This window comes from Triturus cristatus, chromosome 3_1 (assembly GCF_964204655.1).
Source record: "Triturus cristatus chromosome 3_1, aTriCri1.1, whole genome shotgun sequence".
NCBI classification, from domain to species: Eukaryota; Metazoa; Chordata; class Amphibia; order Caudata; family Salamandridae; genus Triturus; species Triturus cristatus.
Genome location: NC_140583.1, coordinates 511,147,772 through 511,173,610, shown reverse-complemented (window position 1 = coordinate 511,173,610; position 25,839 = coordinate 511,147,772). Strand labels below are relative to the sequence as shown.

The 25,839-nt window shown below is 47.0% G+C and overlaps 1 protein-coding gene across 3 annotated transcripts in view; it reads right to left on the bottom strand.

The window, feature by feature from the left end:
• Positions 1-25,839, bottom strand: part of LOC146860504 (aminopeptidase Ey-like) — a 724,459-nt gene that overhangs the window by 140,912 nt on the left and 557,708 nt on the right. For all 3 annotated transcript variants that reach the window (XM_085644417.1, XM_085644415.1, XM_085644416.1), the window contains exon 17: positions 757-867. In XM_085644417.1, coding sequence (XP_085500543.1) covers positions 757-867 — 111 coding nt within the window. The remainder of the gene's footprint in view (positions 1-756; positions 868-25,839) is intronic.

Here is a 25,839-nt window from a genome sequence, read left to right as displayed (position 1 = left end):
GGTTCAGCATAATTACCCAAACATATGATGACACTACCAACATCATGTTGAATTTGCACTCTATATTCCTACCGTTAAGTGTTCAGTTAAAAAGGCATTGATTCTTTTTCAAGGTTCTTTGTTTATTTGCTCAGAGTATCCTTGAAAGAGATGTTGCATGCAGTTTAAACACATTTTGTTAGAAGTTGCACTAGGTGCTTAGCTCAGCCTTAACAGCAGTAACTTCCTTCACAGAGTAGCAGTGTCACACTACCGGCAGAAGTTTCACAATTTCCATAGAGCAGCAGTCTCACACCACCAACAGCACTCTCATGCTCTTAAAGACTAGCACCAAATCCAATAAGTTTGGCTGATAGTGAAACGGCCTTTTGGTGGGTTTGTGTGTGTGTATCAGAGCTACCTGTTTTTCCAACTGAAAGGATGTAAAATAACAGCGTCCTTTCGAAGCATGCCATGGTTAATTGGTTCCATGCCGATGTGCTATTGTTTGTTAATTTTTGTAGATTTTTTTTTTTTTTTAAGAGGTGGGTCTTGAAGGGTGCACCAATTAATCCACCTGTTTTAAAATACAATGTTGTGTGGAAATCATTTTCCAACCATGTTTCAGGCAATATATACAAAAGGCCACCTTTATTTTATTTTTTATCGTTATCTACAGGTAAAGTACAAGGGAGATTTTGCAATGCCCCAAACATTGCATACAGCTTGACAGGAAATCAAATGTATAACAAAAGAAGGCACTGAGAGACTACTTACGTATTGAGGATAGGATCACTCATCCACTTCTTATAGAGATCAGAAGCCAGCGCCCAGCACTCTGGCATACCACAGGTGCAGGCAGTGTTTATGGCACTAACTTCATTATACCTGAAAATAAAAATAACCGTAGTTAGACACAGAGATAGATTTTAGCCAGTCTAACCTACCGAACTATACTTTGTCATAGCCTTATAGCACGCTGCCGATGGCTATACCGGTTGTTAAAGGCCCTGAACCTGAGTTAGAGGCCCGAGCTGCAGGCAAAGGCCTATAACGAGAGTGAGGGCCTTTAACAACTGGTATAGCCCGAGGTAGAAAGGCTAAAAGGATATTAGAACTTTGCACCCACTAAGGGTAAAATGTTCTAAATTTAAAAGTGAGAAACTTGAAGACAAACATTTGAATGTCGAAGCTCTGGATTTACACTAGCAATTATAAGCCTGGAGCTACTCCATTGTCTTCACTGGAGCGCTCAACATTCTAATATTCTAATGTTTATTAGACAACTGATAGTGAGGTTCTCACCGGGGAGGCAGGGGATAACAGGAAATGGGACTCATGGGAAGAACTAACTGAACCGCTAAGTGTGATCAAAGTATCTTTTCAAGGACACAATTCTGTGACCTACTGTGAAGACCTGAGACAATAGGGAGTTTACCTGCCCTGAAAGTTTGCTTAAATCCGGTTAGATGCCGAGTACGGGGAATGCATCACCTGTTACAAACTACGTTTTTGCTAATTTATATTAGCGTGTGCTCCTAGAGCGCTTAGATTTTCTTAGGATTACCTCTCTTCACGGGAAATCCACTTTGAGCCCTTCTTTTTCCGGAGATGTCTACTGGTTTTAAACCGAGAATACTTTCCAGCTTTCACAATTCTCTATAGATGAAATTCTAAGGCTTCATGCCAAAATATTTCTAATCTGTCACCAGAACTGTTCATTTGGGTTTTTGAACTGACACCTTTCTTTGCTAATTAAAAAAATTGTCATTCTCCTTCTTAATCTAGATCAGGGAGTTCCTTTATGGAACACACTTGCCATATTTTTGTATTTGTAAAACTCACAAATTTGATATTTTACCATGTCTTGAAATGCCAACTGATGTATAATTTGTATTTGTAATAATGATGACTGAAAAGTTGATATTTACTGATTAAAACAATTTAACCTTACTAGATTAGTTAATTAAACCCTTTAACTCACACCATCTCTCTTTGTTAATTCTTGTGAGGTCTCAATGGACTTCACTGGTACTGTTGATTAATGTAAATGATTGTTCCTTTTCAATTCTCTTTGTTGACGAACAAAGGTCCATACGACCAATGGCAGGGTTTATTTAATGATTACACTCAAAGACTGAGATACAAAAATCCCAGGTTCGGCATATTCAAGAAACAGATGGTGCACTATTGTGAACAGGTTCTTCAGAATCTGGTAAATAACTACAATTAGATTAGGGCACTTAAAAAAAGCTTATTTTGTTACTGCTGTGGTATAACATTGTACACCTTCCAAACTTTGTTTAGCAAACAGGAAATATAATAAAGCAAAATCAAAGGCCTAATTTAACCTAACAAACAACTAAAAAAGTAATAGACCTCTATAAAACCCTGCAGGTAGATCCAAGTAATCTTATCTTTTTTTACTCTAGAATGTTATCTATTTTACTTCTATGTTTAAAAACTTAAACCACAAACACAAACTAAAGTTCCACAATTCTAAAAAAGATTAATGTTAGAGCATGGGTATAGCACCCATTTATAACATATAACATATAATTATGGATTGGAAGCTGGGAATAAAGGGTTGTTTTTGCCTGAGTGTTCTGAGTGGCAACGTAGACAACTCTAGCTACCAGAGCGATTCAAGGGCTAGTCGGTTGGCCTCCTGATCAGAGTCTCAGGAACAGAAAAGGCTCCAACCATCTTAAACCCGCACCTGAACTCAGAGTAAGTCTTAACCCCCCAGGTTGAGCTCCTCCAGCCCTGGACTATTGGTGGTGGTGGTAAATGTGCTCAGATAGCCAAATTATAAATCTTGGGATTTAGGATATTTTTGGCTAAAAAAGTGCTATGCGAACTGAGAGGAGACCGGGACCAACCTGCTCGCCTATCCACCCAAGGTGCACTGCCGGCGGGTCTGACTTTGAGGCAGCTCCCACTATGTTTTTCTATTAAGAAGCAAATCCTGTTCAGCAACACTTCACTAAAGGAACTCTCATCGGCTACAGCCTCCAGATTCATCCAGCTGGAGATTTTCGAGTTCCAAGAAAGAGACTAAGTGCAAGCACAGAAATCTTCCCCACTACGTCATCCAGTGGCTCCCCGATGATGACGCCTGCTCCTCGAACACCACCTGCAGCCTTGTCCCGCTGAACTTCTGCCTTCTCAGAAACATGTTCTTCAAATTTCTTATAACGATTAAGGTTAGTGCTGACCAGGCCCAGTCCACTTTTTGTATTCGACGTGTGGTCCATCATAGTCGGCCATATTTTTCAACATTGATCCTGTCTCACTTGACTAGATGTCTGCGGTTGACACTTTGATCTTTTAGGCACCAGTTTTTAACTTAATTTTGTCATTGTGGTGTTGAATAATTTATTAAAATATACCCCATTTTTCAAACATGGTTGAACTTCAATAAGCAATTAATCTGCTAAAGACTGAGGGACACACATTATTCACAGCATTAGGCAAATTTGACAAACCAGTTAAAATAATATGAATTTTTTGGCTGCAGTAGAAATTCTGACATTAGAAAACAATTCTTAAATGAAACAGTATTTTTAGAAGTATATACTGTTTCAACTTTAGAGCTTTCATAATATTTCATAGCTCTGGGTATACCACCAGTGCCCAATGAAAAAATTCTCTAAAACCACACCTTAACTGAAGGGTAGAGCAAATACAGAAAGCACTTCCTCTCTGCTCAGGAGAAATAAACGAGTAGCAAACTTCACAAAGTCCACAACAGAAATCATAACTAATAAAACAAAACCCTTAAGGGCTCATCTAAAGTTCCATGGACCTGGAATGACACTGGCTGCAGTCTGCAATTTAAAATTTGAGGTGCCCCCCTTTTGAAAGAACCCCATGCACTCTGTCGCACCCTTCGACCTATGCCACCACCAACTTTTTAACCTCAGGAGACACAAGATCAGCCACCAGCTCACCACCATCCTCAAAACGTTCATCACAAAACCTACTTTTCCCAATGCCTGGAAACATGCAGCGACGAGGTCCCTCTTCAAGCAATCCACTGCAGACCCCAGCGAGCTCCAGAACTACAGTCTCATCTAACTGCTATTGTTTGCCGCTAATGTCCTGGAGAAGGCCATCAACCTGAAAATCATTGAAAATCTGAAGAGAAACAACATGCTAGACCCTTCCCAATCTGGTTTCAGAGCCAATCACAGCACCGAGACAGCCTGTATCGCTGCAACAGATGACATCCGCACCCTATTCGACAGAGGAGAATCAGCCGCAGTGATCCTGCTATACCATTCCACAGCCTTTGACACCGTCTCCCACCACACACTCAACAATATCAACAATAGGCTTCAGCAGATTGGAATCACTGACAGCGCACTAAGATGGATTGCATCCTTTCTGATATGGCCCACCCAGGGAATCTGTCTCCCTCTCTTCATCTCACAATCCAAGCACACCATCTGCGGCATCCCTCAAGGCTTAACCTTCAGTCTAACGCTCTTCAGCATCTACATGACACCACTCGCAGACATCGTCAGAACCCAAAACATCAACATCATCTCCTATACTAACGATACCCAGCTCATCCTCTCAGTGGACCCCACCTCGACGAAGACCAACTTCCACAACTGTATGAAGAACGTCTCAGACTGGATGAAGAACAACTCACTGAAGCTCAACACAGACAGAAATGAAGTTCTGATCTTTGGTAGACACACCTGACTCCTGGTGGCCATCTGAACTTGGACCCATCCCCACTCTGAAAGACCACGCCCGCAACCTCAGCATCATCCAGGACAGCAAACTCACCATGAAATGTCAGGTTAACATTGTCTCCTCAGCCTGCTTCCACAGCCTCCACATGCTCCACAAAGTGTTCAAGTGGCTCCCCATCAGCACCAGGAAAACAATGACGCAGGCCCTCATCACCAGCCAGCTGGACTATGGCAACACACTCTATGCAGGTACTACTACCAAACTTATTAGAAGACTCCAAATAATCCAGAACACAGCGGCCAGACTGGTCTTCAACCTCCCCAAGAGGACCCACATCACCCAGCACCTAAAAGACCTTTACTGGCTCCCCATCCAATTTAAGCTTCTGACTCACGCCTACAAAGCCCTCCATGACCTAGGACACACCTACATGAACCACTGCCTGAATTTCCATCGACCTCCCAGGAACATCCGCTCCAACCACCTCACCTTGCACATACACCATGCTTCCTCTGCTGCCACACCGGAGGATGCCCCTTCTCTAACCTAGCTGCCAACTCCTGGAACACCCTTACCCTTCACCTTTGTAGTTCACCCTCATTGACTCACTTCCAAAGGGACTCAAAACCTGGCTCTTCAATAGATAGCCACAGCACCTGCATACCCTCTTGGGTTATATGCCACGCTCTTTAAGTACCACTTGATTGATGGATTGATTGATATGAAGATGTTTCTTGCCCAAATTGCTTCTGGTGACATGGCTGGGGTATATTTAGAAAAGCTGCTCAATGCCCAATCTGCCAGATCATGGTGGCTGTTGTAAATTGGGTTACTGGTTGAGAGGGTGATACTCCACTCAAGCAGCAGCCACAATTTCTCTCAGGGCTAAGTCACACGCAAACCCAAAATTGACCTCTGCTTAACCCTCTGGTAGCTTGGCACAAAAGCAGTCAGGCTTAATTTACAGGTAATGTCAAAAGTATTTATACAACACTTCAAACAGTAATAAAAATTAAAAGACAACACAAGAAGAATCCCACATCAATTTAGAAGAATATAGTACAATTTAATATACTTTTTGAGACGAAATTTACAAAACTCCAATCAGTAGAACTAGAGATTTACACTTTCAAAGTTTTAGGTAAAAACAGTGCAAAGAAGGACAAAGCGCAAACTGTGGTTATCTGGTCACTCTTGACTGGAATAAAGTCACAAGTTCAGGCCGACCATGATGGAGCTTGAACCGGATAACGGGACCAGGTTAGGCCCACTGAATAAAGTACCTTAAATCCTACATGGGGAGCATTGCAAAATCCAGCATTTAAGATGCAGTTCCGAGGACCAGCAAGACTTCAATGCAAGGTCCTGCATCATCGTGGAGGACACCGTCAATGAGGGGTTTGCAATGCGAAAACCTGCTTTGAAGCTGAGTTGTGCAGCGGTGGTTCTAAGGAATCTACGGGGCTGCGATACGAGTACTTCATTGTCGTTGACTTGACTTGTGTTGTGAATGCCTGCATTGGGAATGGGTCGTGTAGCAGCAGTTGTGAGGCGGAGCTGCGAGGAGTTGCACGCACTGCATCAATTCTGCCCACTGGACCGCAGCTGGATTGGCAGAGCACTTTTAGGCCTACTTCCCAGGACTGGGATTGCACCACTTTGAGGGTAGAACGTACAGCTTTTCTGTCCTGAGGTTCTGATCAATAGGCAATCCAAATAGCCCTTGGTGTCTTCTGGGTAGTCCCGGGGTCAACATGCAGGTCCAGTCCTTTACTCAGGAAGTAGGCAGTAGGGTAGAAGGACAGCAGAGTAGACATCGTTCTTGCAGAGAAGCACAGCAGTCCTTCTCATTCTTCCACAGGTCCAGAGGTGTAGAGAAGAGTTGGGTCTGAGGGTCGAACCTCTATATCTGATGCCCAAATTAAAGTAGGAAAAGGTTCTGGAGGTTTCCACCCCCAGAGGTGTTTGGAATTTCCTGCCTCACTGTCTTGACCCAAACTTGACTGGGGTCACTTTAGACTAGTGTTATACCCTTTGTGAGTGTACTCAGGCAAAGCCTTTGTGATGTACAAGCATAGTAGGTGACAGCTCCTCCCCCTCATCATGTCAGAGATGGCCCATCCTGCCACCACCTGTGCTCTTTTGTCTCACTGACTGGGAGCAATGTATAAAGACCAATTGCCAACTACACATAGTCATGTGGTCCAGGAAACAGGCTGCAGAAACCAAATGGCTAGGACGAAAAAATATCAAATTTAAAAACAATTGAATTTTCATAATTGTTATTAAAAATCCAACTTTACCATTTTAGAGGTTTTAAAAATACAATTCTTTAGACACCTGTAGGAAAGTGGATTAGTAGTATGTTGGAGTATTCACCTTCAGCTAGTAATAATGCCACAATCACTAATAAGGTCCAGTGAAGTATTGATAAATTAATCCTTGCTTAACCCTTGGTAGCTTTGCATTGAGCAGTCAGGCTTAATTAAGGAGAAAGGTGTGTGTAAAGCAGTTAACATCACCAAAACAATAAATAAGTAAATGGCACAACCCAGTAAAAATTCAACATCAATTTATGGAAATAGAGAATATTTGTATCATTCAAATTACACCAAAATGACCAAAATCCAATGTAGGAAACCAGATATACGAATTTTCAAAGATTAAATGGCACCAAAACAATTAAAGAGCAACTTGCAGCTATTTGGTTGTGCTGGACTGGGACAAAGTCAAAGTTTTACGTCAGCCACGATGGAGCGCAAGTCCAATAGGCTGGATCCTAGGTCCTGGACAAAAGTTTACTTTCAGACGTAGGGCCTGATTTAGATCTTAAAGGACAGGTTACTCTGTCACAAAGGTGTCGCATATCCCATCCTGCGAAATTTAAATCCCATAGAATATAATGGGATTTATATTTCAATGGATGGGATATCTTTCACCATTGTGACACAGTAACCCATCTGATAAGATCTAAATCAGGCCCTTAGCCTTTTACTTTTGAAGCTTTTCTCTCAACGTCAAGTCCTCAGGTTCCTCAGATCTGGAGTTCAATTCAATGATGACGCCTGCTGCAGCGCGATAGCTCGGTGAGCCTCTGGAAGTCTTTGTCTCCGGCATCAATGGCCTGGAGCTCTGGAGGTTTTAGTGGGGTAAACCAGTGTAGTCAGTCTATTTTGTGGTTCGATGTTGGTTGCTTGGACCTCGATGACAAACCAGTCTCCTCCTGGAGCTTTTTAGCAAAATTTTGTAGAAAGTTTCCAAACTCTCAGAGCTTGATCCCTGTTTCATTTGAGGAGAGAAGTGTCCAGTAGCAACGGCCTAGAGTTACGAGACACTGGATTGCCTCTTGGGGGCAAGGGATCAATCTCCCACAGTGCACCTACACAGTCCAGGAACAATCCAGTTACCACTGGTCAACTAGCGTGATCCTCCCTTTTGGCTTGCAGGTGACTTCTTCCAGCACTTTTGTACCTGTTGCTGCTCTGAAAGTCCACTCCTGTTCCTCTGAGTTAGGGACAGTCCTTTCTTTGTAGAGCCTTGAGAGTGTGTCAGGTGCTGTCCTTTTGAGTGCAATCCTTTTGTGGTGCAGTCCAAGTGTCCAGCAGGGCAGTCCATCTTCCTTTGTTCCAGGCAGTGTTCTGAGGAGCTTTTGCAGCTTTGCCATATTTATCCTTCATTCTGGGCTGGCAGAAATGGTAGACACTCCAATCAATAGAGGTAAAGTTATCTCCATGCACTATGCCCATTTCCTGCAAAGTGTGGCATATTTTTGACCCAGAATGCACTGTTCTCTAAAAAACAAAACAGAGAAATTATCTCCTTGGAGTATGTGTCTGCTTAACCCAACCCAGGGGTGTGGTTAATTTCTGACTAAACTTCCTGTGACGGAGACTCCCTCCCTCAGATCATGCCTCCCTTACTTACCCTGCCCGGGGTATCACTTCCCCGCAATCCTCCCTTCCAGGGCGCACGATCCAGGGTTCCATCCACAGTGTCCGTGACCACAGGAACCCCGCCTCTCTCTCTATTGCAGGAGCCTATCCCGAACGACGATCCACCGGAAGGACTACCTCTTGCTCCCGGAATTCCCTCCTCCCCGTTCCCCGCCGGAGATAGAAAAGAAGGAAGACGAGAGGCAGAAGTCGTCGGAGGATCGTGGCAGGAGATTTCGGCAGGAGGCACGGCGAAGGAAGAGGACGAGAGCAGCGAACCAGAAGAGTGGTCCGAAGAATGGTTGAGTCCCCCGGAGGTGGCTGAAGAGCGGCCGTAACTCGGATGAGAGTTACGGCGGAGCCCGTGAGTACCAGCTTTCCTTCGGTATAGCACCCTAGGTGCCCGTAGATACCATAGTCCCTCTGTAGATATATATAGTCTCTCTATCTTAGGCACGCCATTGCACCCTGGTAGGACCTGTTAGTAAACGTTGTATAGCATCTTACACAGTGTAAATAATAGCCCGCACGACCCCTTTCCGAGCACCCCTCTTTTCTTCAGCATATCCCCCCCCTTTTCTCCCCGTCCTTTTCCCTCACGCTCTCTTCCTCCTTTACCACTCCCGGTGACGGTTACAGCAACGACATAGAGCGCCAGCAGGACTAACGGCTCCTTCTGTGTTTTGTCTTACTGCCCTCCGAGGTGCCCATCCACCCTCCTACCTGCGATCGACGACGACGGTCTGGACGTCAGGGGAGCTCCAGCGACGACGACCGCGACAGACGGGCCCATCATCGACACTAGTTATCCTCCTGTTCGGACCTGTATACTTTCCTGTTGCACGCAGTGCCTTGGGCACAATAAAAGTAGACTATTGCACACTATATACGGCCTCCTTGCCTGCTTTTCCAGCCCGCTGAATCCCCACGCTCACAGTTGGTGTCAGAAGTGGGATTAGCTGGAAGCATGGAGGCCGTGATAAAGAAAATGGCTGAGTCCCAGGAGCAGTTGGGGAAACTAATGGAGCGTTTTTTGAAGACAGCCGAAGACAATCGAGGCCAACTCCACGATGTGTTACGGGGACAGGGGGACACCCATGAGCAAGCCATGGGGAAACTGACCTCTGTGTTGGAGCACCAGAGACCAACGGCCTCCCTACCGTCAGTGGTACTCCAAAAGTACGTGCCCGGGGAGGACCCCGATTTTTTCTTTACCAATTTTGAGAGATTGGCGCAGGCTGCATTGTGGCCTGCCGACCGTTGGGGTCACTACCTGGGTCCCTTGTTGACCGGTGACTTACAGGCGGCATATCAACAGGCTAACGTACAGGGTACCACACCATATGGGGACATAAAGAAATGCATCCTTGAACGGTTGGGCATCGACGACGAAACCTATCGCAGGAAACTACGCCAAGTCAAGGAAGGGCCACAGGAGACCCCGAGAGCCCTATCATTCAGAATTAAGGACCTGGCCAATCGGTGGTTGAGACCGGAATCCTCCACCATGGAGGACGTCTTACAAAAAATATATTTGGAACAGTTTCTGATGTCTTTACTGCTCGGCACTCAAAGGTGGGTGCGACAACATGCCCACCTTACCCTGGACACCGCGGTGGAAATCGCGGGTGCCTACAGTCGGGCACAGGAGATGCAACGAAGTAAGGAGGATCAGTCCCACAAACTACATCCATCCATAAGCCTCCGACCCCCCCGTCCTTCTTTCCAGAAACGACCTGAACCTCTCCCTCTGGTTCCATACCCCCTACCACCCCGACCTAACAACCACGGACCCCAGTGTTACAGTTTTGGGGGGTTTTGGTCATATTGCTCGAGTATGCCCCCATAAGGAGGAGCCCATGGAGGTGGGACTCGCCAGGAACTATGTGTGTTCGGTCCCAGGTATGTCACCTCCGTCATTCCACTGTCCGGTAAACATCGATGGACAACCGCTTATGGCCTTGGCTGATTCGGGGTGTCGACAGAGCGTTCTCCGGCCCCAGCTCTTGCCTAAACCTGTGGGCCCTACGTCTGGTATGGTCGCCATTCAATGCGTCCATGGAGATACAAAAAAGTACCCCATTACCCAAGTACGCGTCCAACACCCCAAGGATCCCGGAACCACCCTCTCCGTTGGTCTTGTCCCTACTCTGCCGGAACAGGCTATTCTGGGAAGTGACTATATGGGCCTACCAGGACTTCTACAAGAAACAACAGATTCCCTGACCCGTTGGTGGGGAGAAGCCCCGTACCCTCAGGGACCTTCCTCCCCTGGGATTGAACCCAAAACACCGAAAACCAAGGCACAGAAAAAGAAGGAGAAACGGGAGTACGCTGGTGTTTTCCCCGTGAACCTCGACGAACACCCATGGCAAACCGATAGAGAATTCAGGGCAGCCCAGCAAGAGGATCCTGTGTTGCAGGAAGCTTGGGCCAAGGCAGTAGACCACGAGGATCCCCTTATAGTAGGTCCCTACTTCTTTAAGAAACATGGGTTGCTGTATCGGAAGGGAGGGACCCAACAAAAATCACAACTGCTCATACCCGGCCCCTTTCGAGAGAAGGTCCTGTTTCTTGCCCACAGCCACCTCCTGGGTGGACACTTCGGAGACAAGAAAACCAGCCAAGCGATCTTAGATAGATTCTATTGGCCAGGGGTACACCAAAACGTCAAAACTTATTGCAGAGAGTGTCCGGTCTGTCAAAAACATAGTAGATACCAGCTCCCTAGGGTACCCCTGCAGCTCCTTCCCATTATTGATGTCCCTTTCAGTAGGGTAGGGATGGACATCATAGGGCCCTTGATACCCTCCTGAAGTGGCTGTCGATACGCCCTCGTTATCGTGGACTATGCCACCCGTTTTCCCGAAGCCCTTCCACTGCGACAACCCACTACCCAAAACATCGCTAAAGCACTCATCTCTGTGTTTTCAAGAGTAGGATTTCCCAGGGAGATCCTGACGGATCAGGGCACTCCCTTCGTCTCCGCCCTTATGAAACAGGTCTGCTCCCAACTGGGGATTAAACAGATACGTACCTCGGCGTATCATCCGCAAACCGATGGGTTGGTGGAGCGATACAATGCCACCTTAAAGCAAACCCTAAAGAAACTATTAGGTCTGGAAGCGTAGAGGTGGGAGGACATGTTACCCCTTGCCTTATTCGCAATCCGTTGTAAAACCCAGAGCAGCACAGGGTATTCACCCTACGAACTGCTGTTGTATGGCCGACTCCCTCGTTCCCTGTTGGACATGGCCCAAGAAGCCTGGGAAGCAGAACCAGATCGCACTCGTCCTCTCCCAGAATATATAGAGAACCTCAAAACACACTTGTCTCTAATAAGGGACATCGTACACCAGAATCTCACACAGGCCCAAGAAAGACAGAAGGATCATTACGATAGGGGCACAAAACACCGGGTCTTCTCCGTGGGGGCTCTAGTTCTATTGATGATGCCTTCATCCGACCAAAAACTCCTAGGCCAATGGCAAGGCCCCTATACCATCCTTCGACAAGTAACCCCTGTCACCTACGAAGTACATCTGGACCCCGCACGGGGTACCACCCAGATTTATCATGTCAACTTACTTAAAAAATGGGAAGGTCCTCATCCCGTCTTAGCCTGCTCTGTGGGTCAGGACTCCCTTTCCTTTTCCCCTTGCATAGACCCCGTCCTACCCACGCCCCTGAGTATAGAGCTCCAACATCGCCTCTATCCATTACGACAGGTGTTTTCGTCTTCACCCGGTCATACCACCATCACAGAACACGCCATACAAACGAGTCCGGGGAAGGTAGTCCGGCAAAGGCCATATAGGGTCCCTGAAGCCCGCAGGGCGATTATACACCAAGAAATAGAACAGATGTTAAAAATGGGCATTATAGAACCCTCTGTAAGTGACTGGAATTCTCCAATAGTGCTGGTACCCAAACCCGACGGGTCTGTTAGATTTTGCATCGATTTCCGGGAAGTCAATAAGATTTCTTCCTTTGACACGTACCCATTGCCCCGCGTCGACGAGATGGTCGAGCGCATAGGGAAATCCCAGTACATATCCACATTGGACCTCTGTAAGGGGTATTGGCAGATACCCCTCAGAAAATAAGATCGAAAGAAAACAGCGTTTTGGACCCCCGAAGGGTTATATCAGTTCCTCGTCCTCCCGTTTGGCCTCCATGGCGCACCCGCCACATTTCAACGGGCCATGAATCCCATCTTACGGCCTCACACTCAGTATGCAGGAGCGTATCTCGATGATATAGTAATTTACAGCGATACCTGGCCACAACACTTGGAACATCTTCACAACGTCATTTCCTCTTTGGGCTCCTACGGTTTTACGATTAACCCTGCCAAAACCACCCTAGCGGCTCAAACCGTTAAATATTTAGGATACCTCCTGGGTGAGGGCCTCATCCGGCCCCAGAGAAGCAAAACAGAAGCAATACGATCCCTCCCATTTCCCCAGACCAGAAAAGACTTGCGTGCCTTTCTAGGCCTCCTTGGATACTATCGAAGGTTTGTGCCTAATTTCTCCCAAAGGGCAGCCCCGCTCACTGACCTATTAAAGAAATCCACGAAAACAGAGGCCATCCTGAAAAACCCGACGCCCTTACTATGGCATGCTTTTTCAGATCTGAAGAACGCCCTGACCTCCAGTCCCGTGTTAGTAAGTCCGGATTATACACAACCCTTCTTACTCCAGACAGATGCTTCAGAACAGGGATTAGGGGCGGTGCTCTCGCAAAAAGACCCCGAGGGGAATGAAAAACCCATCCTCTACCTCAGCAGGAAACTATTCCCTCGAGAAAAGAACTATGCCGTCGTGGAGAACGAAGCATTGGCAATTAAATGGGCGGTGGACAGCTTCTGTTACTACCTAGAAGGGCGCGACTTTACCATCTTCACCGATCACGCCCCCCTTGAGTGGATGGCTCGGAACAAAGGGCACAATGACCGTGTCCTGCGGTGGTTCCTGGCCCTCCAGCCCTACCGCTTCAAAACGATACATCGAAAGGGTGTAGAACAGGGTAACGCGGACTTTCTCTCTCGCTATCCGCTATCCACACCAGCTACAAGAAAGACAGCTAGGGGAAGGGAATGTGACGGAGACTCCCTCCCTCAGATCCTGCCTCCCTTACTTACCCTGCCCGGGGTATCACTTCCCCGCAATCCTCCCTTCCAGGGCGCGCGATCCAGGGTTCCATCCACAGTGTCCGTGACCACAGGAACCCCGCCTCTCTCTCTATTGCAGGAGCCTATCCCGAACGACGATCCACTGGAAGGACTACCTCTTGCTCCCGGAAGTCCCTCCTCTCCGTTCCCCGCCGGAGATAGAAAAGAAGGAAGACGAGAGGCAGAAGTCGTCGGAGGACGTGGCAGGAGATTTCGGCAGGAGGCACGGCGAAGGAAGAGGACGAGAGCGGCGAACCAGAAGAGTGGTCCGAAGACTGGTGGAGTCCCCCGGAGGTGGCTGAAGAGCGGCCGTAACTCGGATGAGAGTTACGGCGGAGCCCGTGAGTACCAGCTTTCCTTCGGTATAGCACCCTAGGTGCCCGTAGATACCATAGTCCCTCTGTAGATATATATAGTCTCTCTATCTTAGGCACGCCATTTCACCCTGGTAGGACCTGTTAGTAAACGTTGTATAGCATCTTACACAGTGTAAATAATAGCTCGCACGACCCCTTTCCGAGCACCCCTCTTTTCTTCAGCATATCCCCCCCCCCTTTTCTCCCCGTCCTTTTCCCTCACGCTCTCTTCCTCCTTTACCACTCCCGGTGACGGTTACAGCAACGACATAGAGCGCCAGCAGGACTAACGGCTCCTTCTGTGTTTTGTCTTACTGCCCTCCGAGGTGCCCATCCACCCTCCTACCTGCGATCGACGACGACGGTCTGGACGTCAGGGGAGCTCCAGCGACGACGACCGTGACAGACGGGCCCATCATCGACACTAGTTATCCTCCTGTTCGGACCTGTATACTTTCCTGTGCACGCAGTGCCTTGGGCACAATAAAAGTAGACTATTGCACACTATATACGGCCTCCTTGCCTGCTTTTCCAGCCCGCTGAATCCCCACGCTCACACTTCCCTTCTAACCCCTCTCCTAATCTAATTAAGGGACTCCTTTCTGGCTGGGGATCAAGAAAGTGGGGGCTGGACTTGGTCCTGTAACATCTTTTTCCCTGCCTTTGAATTCCAGCTTACCTTCCTAGCCACCTTCCTCTCCCTGGCTTCTCCAAGAAGCAAATCTCCACTCACCAAGTGGCTGTATTGTTTCAGCCCCAGTCCTCTTCAGACCTACTCGGGGGACAGCTTGGCTCAGACTGCTAAAGGTTGGCTTATCAGTATAGGCTGCTACAGGGCTTATTTAGGTAACTTCAGGATAGTAAGTTCTAAACCTAATATCCTGTAATACTTACAATAAGTCCGACCTTGGAAAATTGTTGGATTTATTGTAACCATTATTTTGATACCTTATATTGCTGCTAACTCCAATCAAATGTTAGACTTTATTGTTTCATAAATCCGTCACATGTTGGCGTATGGGGCTAGCATCTGTACAATAGGGAAACATTACTTTGTCTGTTTTTCCTTTCCAGGGCAGATAAAACATCTTTTATTGCTAGACCTGGCATCATTGACGCAGGTCTCCCTTCCTCTTTGCTTCCTATCTTTTATGTTGGCTTGATTTAGATGCTCTAGGCGCTGTGCCACTGCAAATCAGTGCCACAGCGCGAATGCTCCCTTTGTAAAGATGACTGTATGAATTGAGGTAACCATAATTGGCTCGTTTGGTTTACCTGTCAGTCCCTAGTATAAGTGCACTGTGTGTGCCCAGGGCTGGTAGACCAAGTACTGCTGGTGGGCCTGCAGCGTTGATTTGCGATACCCACCGAAGCAGCTTTTATGTCTGTGTAGCATGTTCTAATAGTGAGTTACCCTCCATTTCACTGTTTACTATTGTGAGGCTATCCATTCTCATATGCCAGAATAGGCAGGCTGAGTATTACATTCCATAATCCTACCTGCCCTCAGGAACCTGATAGGAAATTCGAATTTGATATGTTTAAGCTCAGGACATTGAGATACATGTTTTAATAAGGATCATTTGCATATCCCGTGTTCGAAAATGCCTCTTCTAGAAACGAGGTATTTTCTAAGCTTGCCTGTAGGTTGGCCATCTGGTTTTGGAGCAGCAGGGCCAGCTGGGTCAGACCTGGCTAGAGAGAGAGATCGGCATTCAGAGCACGGGGAGGGGTGACTCTTTGATCTGAGAAGGGCCGTGCCTGGCAAGGTAAATGATGGCTCCACCTCCCACTGTGCGTCTGATAGCAGACCCCCTGATTCTCAAAGGTCAGGATGTCACGGCGTAAACCAAGTGCTCCCTTACCCCACCGAACTGGTTCTGACTGGATTCAGTGATTTGTGACTTTAGAGAACAAAGACTTTTTAGGTATAAAACGCTGCGCTGAAACCTTTCGCAAGTGTGTTCCTTCTGGATGTCAAGACGAAACTCTGTCCGAGTGAACAGAGGAAAGGACTTTGAAACTTTCACCAAGCTTGCTGAAGAAACTACCCGAGGGCCTGAATTGAGAGCACCTCCTGCTGAAGTTTCAGGGACGTTAGACTTCACCCCGTCAGCCGTCTGAATTCCTGTGTGAGGGATTCTACTTGCAGGTGAGGCCTCCGTTGAGTAATCCAGAGCCTCTAGTTCTACTGTAACGAACGTGGACTGGTAACCCTTGTTAACTCTGTGTGGGTCGCTGCAGCTAAGAGAGAGCTGCCACTGCTTAGAGCCCGCCATTGTGCCAGCCTGTTCGAGATCATCCTTTGTCCTGTGGGCCGCCGCAGCTAAGAGAGAGCTGCTGCAGCTGAGTGCCCGCACTTGTGTCAACTTTGCATCATCATGTTTCGTACTGTGGGCCGCCGCAGCTAAGAGAGAGCTGCTTCAGCTGAGTGCCCACACCTTTGCCAACTTTGCATCATCGTGATTTGTCCTGTGGGCCGCCGCAGCTAAGAGAGAGCTGCTGCCACTGAGTGCCTGCACTTGTACCAGCTGTGAATCATCGTGATTTGTCGTGTGGGCCGCCACAGCTAAGCGAGAGCTGCTGCCGCTGAGTGCCCGCACCTTTGCCAACTTTGCATCATCGTGATTTGTCCTGTGGGCCACCGCAGCTAAGAGAGAGCTGCTGCCGCTGAGTGCCCACACCTTTGCCAACTTTGCATCATCGTGATTTGCCCTGTGGGCCGCCGCAGCTAAGAGAGAGCTGCTGCCGCTGAGTACCCGCACCTTTGCCGACTTTGCATCATTGTGATTTGTCATGTGGGCCGCCGCAGCTAAGAGAGAGCTGCTGCTGAGTGCCCGTACCTTTGCCAACTTTGCATCATCGTGATTTGTCCTGTGGGCTGCCGCAGCTAAGAGAGAGCTGCTGCCGCTGAGTGCCCGCACCTTCGCCAACTTTGCATCATCATGAGTCATCCTGTGGACCTCCGCAGCTAAGAGAGAACTGCTGCCGCTGTGAGCCCACCATGGAGCTGCACAACGAGAGTCATCGCCACCACCAGCCCGGGCCGCCGCAGCCACATGCTGCTGCCGCTGAGAGCCCGCCTGTCCCCAAGTGCCCGAATCATTATGAGTGCACGTTGCGGACCACTGCAGTCAAAAGTTGTGGTCGCTGGGAGTCCACCTGTCACCATCTCCGCTTCTTCGAGATGCTGCGTGCTGTGTCCCCATCCAACGGCAGGTATCTGGTGCGCAACAGGTCGCGTAGACCCAGGCCTTGAACTCAGTCAGTGCCACGTTCTGGTGAATACGTTATTGCCTTTTTAAGTCCATACTGATTTACGTGCATTGTGGCTTGTTAAAACGCTTTGAGGGTCTTGTGTTAAACCTTAGCTAAAGATACTATTTTTCTTTACCTACTTGAGTTGTGTCCTTTTGTGCTGTCGTTACTGCCTTATTGTGCATGGTCATAAATGCTTCACACACTGCCTCTGAGATAGGCCTAACTGTTCGTGCTACATTACCACAGGGTTGAGCAGGGGTTATCAAAGGGGGTAGCCCACTTGCCCTGACTTAAGAAGAAGGGTCCCTATTTGGACATTGGTGCCAGCCATTGCCAAGTGGAGACCCCCATTTCTAACATTTATATTTTCCTTGCTTTTTATAACAATGATCCCTACCCTTGGGGCACGTAGGGCAGACCTTAGGAACTTTTAATTCCAAAGTTGAGTTTTGACATAATTTAATTTTAAAACCAGCCTGCTTGGTGGGTCTGGCTTTAAAATGACACCAGCCACCACATCAGTGCACACTTTAATGCATTAAATCCACTGGTCTCTAAACCCACATACCCTATCAAATACTAGGGATTTTAACTGTAGGTTGCCTTGGCCAATTAGAATTATACCAATGACCATATACCTTTTAGCAATGCACTGACCCGGGGCCAGGTTAGCAAATGCCCAGGGCACCTTCAGAGTCAGTAACCACCAGCATCAGTCAAGAAAATGGGGGTGATCTGGGAAAAAGGATGACTTTCCTTCAACAGAAAACTCGAAATTCTTACCTACACCCAATTGAAAGTTATCATTTGTTAAATGTAATAAGTTAACCCAATGTTATCCTATGGCAGAGGCCGAACAGTAATGAAAAACAAATTTAAGAGTTTTGCTCTACCAGGACATGTAAAACTTAAAAGTACATCTTGCAATTTTAAATACGCTGCATCCTGCCCCATGGGCTGTTTAAGACTTACCCTAGGTGTGACTTATATGCATTACAAAGGAAAGTTTAGGCCAGGCAAAAGGTTTATTTTGCAAGGGTGAAATGTCTGTTTAAAGCTGCACACATAGGCTTCAATGCCAGGCCTGAGACATGTTTAAAGAGCTACTTAAGTTGGTTGCACATTCAGTGCTGGAGGTGCACTACTGGATCCCATGTATACTGTATCACTGGAACCAAGCTGTACCCGGCTGATGAGCCCATAACTAGGGCAAAACCGCTCCTGGGTTGCCTGTGTTTCAATTCAGGGAGGACCCGGCTCGACAGTTCGGACTGGAGCTGGGTCCAAACTGAGGTGGCATGGAGCACAAAATAACAATTGATTGGGATGCAGCCCGAGTGATGACCAGTGGCTGAGATTAATTCAAGTATTCCATCCATCACTGTTATGTATAAATATCGGCCAGGGACACTATTTGCATTTAATTTACACACCCTGGGTACATGTAGTGCCAATTTACTAGGGGCTTACAAGTAAATTAAATGAGCCTATTACAGCAGGTTTAAGGGAGAGAGCACAAACACTTCAGCACTGGTTAGCAGTGGTAAAGTGTGCAGGGCCTAATAGCCAACCAAAACTGGTTTAGAAAACAGGAGGGTGAAGGCAAACATTTGGGGGATGATGTCGTACTTTAATATTCGGGACCGCGTAGGGAACAGGGCCCTACCCCTGTCTATCTTGGTATTAGCAAACCGCAAATGGTAAATGCGGCATGTACGAGTGCTTTACTTATCGTTCTAGCTATGAATGCACTGTGTACACGTTATTCTGCTGCACTACGCGGGTTCCATTTTGGAAGCAGTGGCCATCTTGTCATTGCCCTCACATAGGCTATAATGGAGCAAATACGGGCCTCACAGTACATGGGCTTCTTCTCTGACTTCTCTGTGACCTGGGCAGCTGGCTCTGCTGCCCCAGGTCAAACTGGTCTCACGAGCTCCCCTTCCTCTCTCCACCTGTGATTAGCATCAGGGCTTGACCCGTCATAAAACCCTTTCATTCTACACAAGCCCCTGGCTAATCTCTTTCGCACCTGGCTGTTCCTGCTTTATGACTTGTTTCCCAAAACAGGAGATGCTCATGTTTATTGGGGGGATCTGTTTACATCTAATGTGGGATCTGAACCTTGTTGTGTAAATCATTGTGGGCTGGCCGAACTGGAATGTGGGATGGTCATCATGACTCTGCTTTTTCGTTTGTAATGTATACATGTAATGGCCGTATCATAAAACCTAGGAATGTATGCTTGAGGCCAGAAAAAGGGTATTTAAAGCGAAGTCCGTTTCTATGATTTTCAGCAGTCTCCTGAGAACATACACGCTGTTGTACTTCTAGGATACCTGTAATTGGTCTGCAGCCAATAAATGAATCTTTGACTTCACCCAGAAGACTCTGTGTTTCTGTAGGTCTGGAACAGGGTGAACCCAGAAGTCTTAGGGTGTGTGCCCCTGCACCGCTGGGTCTAAAATACCCAGTACTTCAGTTTGGCGCCCAACTCGGGACGATTTCAGCGGTACCAGTCCAAGCCAGAGGTTCGTGAGGAGCTTCGTGTGGAAATTCTGGAGGAAGGCCGCCACTTCATCGACCCCTGCATGTCGACGTGGTCCGAAAGTCTTTTCTGCGAGGTTCTCCGCATCCCGACGGCTACGAAGGACTGCTGCCCTGATTAATCGACCTGTTTTGGACCCTTGACGAGTTTGAGAGAGCGAAACAATCGAGAGAGTCTTCTGGTGACGTCATCGATCAGCAATATTCAGTTAAGTATAAGTGGAGCGTCTCCCATTTGTTTTGGTATCCCTCGGGATCGTTTGGTTTGATTTGGTAATTGGTGATTTGGTGTTTGCAAACCCCAAAGCCAGAGGACTCGTGTATTCACGAGACTATCGTAATCGATAATCCTTTGACGTTTGGATCTAGACTAGTGAGCGAAGATGCCTGGTTCTGGACTATTTGGTAGATTATTCTGTTTGGGTTGTGGAAAAGATTTCCAGCTGGAAGAATCATGTCCGGTTCCTCCGGTTGGAACTCCAACTTATGAGCTCTATGTAAAACATGGCGTAGGCCCCATTGCATATAATGAAGTATGGATCCACTACACCAGGAAAGACGGTGTTTTAAAATGGCCCCAGAATGGTAGTTTCGATACCGACATTTTAGATAATTTGGAAATTAAATTGTTTAAGAAGAAAGCCCGGCCGGCGATGTTTGACTCTTTCCGCTTATGGCGAAAGGAAGCCAAACAGAAGGAAATTAAGCTAGCGAAAAAGAATAAAAGAGAGAGAGGTATGACAGTAATGCAAGCAGCTGTACAATTTAAAGACAATGAGGAGGAGCAGATGAATGAGCAATTGCACAGGCAGCGTAAGTTAGGGATTGACAAATGTTACCCAGCTTTACCACACTCTAAGCAGAATGAGTCAGAAGAAAAGGAGAAAGATCCCCTGATGTCACATTTTTTGAGTTCGCCACCCCCGTATGCGCAAAATGCCACAGCACCTCCCCAGCTTGCGAATATGCCACCTCCAGTTAATATACTGCAAGCCTTGCCGCAACCGCCAGCTGCTTTGCAGCCGGCTCCTATCCATGTAGCGCAACCCTCTCAAGGGCCGCTAGTTGTGCTTCCAACTGCCCCCGCACTTCCTGCGACTTTGCCTAATTCAGCAGCTGCCTTCCCTAACACTCTTCCTTGCACCACTCCAGTACCTGTTTCTACATCCTCTTTTCTTCCCTCTGTTTTTCCCCCTGTTTTCGCCTCAACTTCTCCTTCAGCGCGACAGCGTTTAGCTAATGTGGTTACTACATTAATGTCGCCTCTCTTTGATTCGTCTGGTGCGACTCCTGGTTTACGGCGTAAGCAATTGCGTAGCCAATTGCCTAACCCTGATGAGAAAAAGGTAATAGACAGCATGGCGCGTAGATGGATTGTTTTCCCTTCATTGTATGATGTGGAATCAGTTGTCAACGTTTTCCATCAGTGGGATGCCCCAAAGCAAAGATATGTGTTTGAGAAAATGTGCGAATTTCTCTGTGAAGAATTGGAGGATAGTGGTAAAAATCCGAGCCCGCAGGAATTGTGTAGAGTGAGGTTTGATTTTGGAACTGGTATAATTGTGGACCGCGATATAGATAAAGCAGTTGCGGTCGTATTGTCCTTCAGGAATGATGATTGTCAACAGTCATTGTTTGAACAAGATGTCCTTGTGGGAAAAAAGGTAAAAGCGCGACAATACCCCATGAGAGAAGTTCCCCCGGTATGGAAGGAAGCAGTTGCAGCTGCCGGTGGTAACCCCGCTGTGCCAGCGCATTTCCAACGTGTTTGGGTGCATGTTCCGTGGAAGCGCTCTGAGGTGTTAGCGCTTAAGCAGACATTACCTGATCCCCGTAAAAACCCAGCAGGTTATTATAAAGAGTTGTCACAGACGGCAGGGTCATGCGTTATGAATCTGGCCGACATAGACATGTTGTTTGGTAATGTTGTTCCACAACCACTATGGGGGTCAATTCGTAATGCAGATCACGATGCAGAGCTAGGGGACACATGGGCTAACATTATTGCTGCTGATGATAGACAAACTGGTGGCGCGAAACCTGAGCCTTTAGTAGCTGAACTGCCTGGTAGAATCATCACGTATATGAAGACACTAATGCCTGCGATGCGCGTAAATTGGGACAAGTTATCTGCGTGTAAGCAGAAGAAAGATGAGACAGTGTCAGACTTCTTCACCAGGTTTGAAGAAACGTTTATTGACCACAGTGGGCAGGATATGAGTACTGAGGGTGGCCAACGGTTGTTTGTGGATAAGTTTGTGCAGAATTTACTTCCTGACCTGTGTAAAAAGTTAAAAGACTCAGAGAGTTCTTGGGCTGTTTCCTCTTCAGCGCAAATACTGGCTACTGCACAGTATTATGAAAATAGAGATAAAGACGAGAAAGATAGGACAGAAAAGAAAACGAAGGAATTAAAGACAAAGGTCCTTTTACAGCAGGCCTATCCGCCACGTGGAGGTCAGAATAATTATAGGCAACCCCAAGGTGTTTATCACCAACCCCAACAGTTTCAGAACAATCAGCAAATGAACGGGAATTATCAACCACGTGTCCCTGTAGGTCCCAACCAATGTTCATACTGCAAAGAGGAAGGTCATTTTAAATACAGTTGCCCTAAATTAATGCAGCGGAACGGTAATATGTTTGGCGCTAGAGGTAGGGGTGGTCAGCAAGCTCCTAGAGGCAGAGGGCGTGGAAGTGTTCCCCAAAACGCGCGTCCTCTTCCGCCCCAAAGCGCCATTAATAGTTTTGATCAGCAAGCCAACGCGACTAATAATACAGCCCAGTATTACAATAATGATTATTATGTGGAGGATGGCGATGCAGAAAATAATGATTACTAGGACAGCCATAGACAGAGAGAGGGAGTTGTTTCAGTGCCAGTGGATCAGAGTGGACCGTATGTTGATGTGACTACAGCAAATGTAACGGAGCCTTTTCTGCTAGACACTGGTGCTGCAAAGAGTTCAATCATGCATTCAAAACTCCCTGGCGCACCTTTGTCTGGCGATATAAATGTTTCAGTAGGTTTTTCTGGCGCCCCGGTTAGGAACCCGATTTCTAGTCCCATGTCACTTTCTGTTGGACCTTGCGAGCTGAAAGCGCCCCTGATCCTAACAACAGGTTGTGGTGAGAATTTGCTGGGATTAGATTTGTTGAAAAGATTGCACGCTACATTGTATTGTTCTCCTTCAGGAGTACAACTTACATTAGGCAAGAAAGTGATTTCCCCAATGTACTTGTCTAAAAATACAATGCCACCTGAATTGTCATCCCTTCCGGATGCCCTTTGGGCTACTGGTCCCAATGATGTGGGCCTCTTGGAGATACCGCCATACGTGGTGACTTTAAAGGCTAATGTCAGACTGCCACGTATTCCCCAGTACAAAATCTCTAATGAAGGCCAGAAAGCATTGTTAGACATTGTCAGCGACTTGATTAATAAGGGTGTGATTGAAGAGACAAGAGGCAACGTTTGCAATAGTCCGATTTTACCTGTCTTAAAACGAACGGACCCTTCACAGCCACCTGTTTACAGATTTGTGATTGATCTTAGAGAGGTTAATAAGATTGTTGTGCCACAGTTTCCGGTTGTCCCTGATATAACTGCCTTGTTAACGATGATTCCAGCCTCTGCTGCATGGTTTTCAGTGATCGATTTAAAGAATGCTTTCTTTAGTATCCCAATTGCAAAGGAGAGCAGAGACATTTTTGGTTTTAGTCTGGGAGGCCGAAGCTTCCGCTTCAAACGCGCTCCCCAGGGCTACTGTGAGAGTCCATCCATATACAGTCAAGCTTTGAAAGCGCAGCTTGATGCACTGGTTTTACCTAGTGGCGCTATCCTGATTCAGTACGTGGACGATTTACTAATCGCCGCGGATACTGAGAAGATCTGTAAAGAAGCCACATTGTCACTGTTGCGCCATTTATCCGCTTTCCATCATAAGGTGTCTCTCTCTAAGCTGCAATATTGTCAACAAGAAGTGACCTACTTAGGTCATCTCTTGTCGAAGGAGGGAAGGAGACTGACCCCAGAAAGAATTCAAGCCATTGCACAGTTGAGTGTGCCAAAAACACAGAGAGAAGTGCGTGCTTTCTTGGGCATTACCTCATACTGTAGGCATTGGATACCAAGTTTTTCTTTGTTGGCAAAACCTTTACTAGCCTTAACATGCAAAGACACACCGAATCCTATCCCATGGTCTGAAGAGTGCCAGAAAAGTTTCGTGGAATTGCGCAATGCATTGTGTTCAGCACCTGTGTTGGGCACTCCTGACTATAGCAAGCCTTTTACATTGTATGTTCACGAGAAAGATGGATGTGCGTTGTCAGTGTTAACACAGCCTTTTGGCGACAGACCGCGCCCATGCGCATATTTTTCATCCACCTTGGACCCTGTAGCGAGGGCATTGCCAAGCTGTCTGAGAGCGACAGCTGTTGCAGCAATGTCTATCCGACAATCTGCTGGTCTGGTAATGGACAATACATTGATCGTTATGGTTCCACACGCTGTAGACACATTATTAAATAGGACCAAGACACAACACTTGACTAGTGCACGATTATCGGGTTACGAGCTCACACTGTTAGCAAATCACATACACATAAAGCGATGCAATACGCTGAATCCAGCTACGTTATTGCCAATTACAGCAGACTCAGATGAGATTGAGCAACATGATTGTCTGTTTAGAACGGAAGAAGAGACGAAAGGGAGAGTAGATTTAAAAGATACTCCCCTGACTGAGTGTGATGGTACTTTATGGGTGGATGGTTCGTGTTTTAAGCTCCCTAATGGTGACACGACTGCTGCATATGCTATCACGACTTTACACACGGTCGTGGAAACTGCACGAGTGCCACATAATTCGGCCCAAGCAGCAGAACTAATCGCCCTCACGAGAGCATGCGTGTTGTCTGAAGGAATGAGAGTGAATATATACACAGATAGCCAGTACGCCTTTGGCGTGGCTCATAATTTTGGGCGACTGTGGAAGGAGCGTGGGTTCCTCACGTCACATGGAGCTAAAATTCAGAATGGCAAGTTGGTGAATGATCTCCTTGAGTCACTGACCCTACCGTTGCAAGTTGCGATCATGAAATGCAGTGCGCACAGGAAAGTCACAGATGATGTTGGACGTGGGAATGCGTTTGCTGATGAGACCGCGAAAGAAACAGCACAGAATGTGAAGACTAGAATGTATGTTGCAGGCCCCGCAAGATGGGTTAATGATGTGGGAATGTGTGAGAACACAATAGAGAGTGTGAAGTCGCTTCAGGCTGAAGCCACAGAGGAAGAGTTAAGCAAGTGGAGAGAAAGTATGGGTAAGTTGGATGAGAATGGTTGTTGGATTGATCTGACAGAACATAAGCGATGGTTGTTGCCTGATGCATATGTGCTTCCAGTGGTTATTATGGCACATGGAATGGCACATATCAGTACGAAAGGTATTTGTAAGTTGTTGGCTCCAGTATGGCAGAATGCTGGGATTCCCAAAGGTGCAGAGAATGTGGTCAAGAATTGCATGGTATGCTTGAAGTACAACCCTGGTAGGGGAACCCCAACTCCAGCCGGTCACTTTGCGCCCCCATCATGTCCATTCGAAGTTTTGCAGCTGGACTTTATTCATATGGAAAGATGCAACAACCTGAAATATGTACTGGTGGTTGTTTGTGCTTTCTCAAAATGGATAGAGGCTTATCCTCTGAAAGATAACACTGCCCTATCCACAGCCAAAGCCCTTGTGAAGGAGTTCTTTCCCGGGTTTGGAATGCCAAGAATGGTGTGGTGTGATAATGGAAGTGAGTTTGTGGGTAAAGTGATGAAGAATGTATGTGAAGGTTTAGGTATCCGGCAGAAATTCCACGCTGCAAATCACCC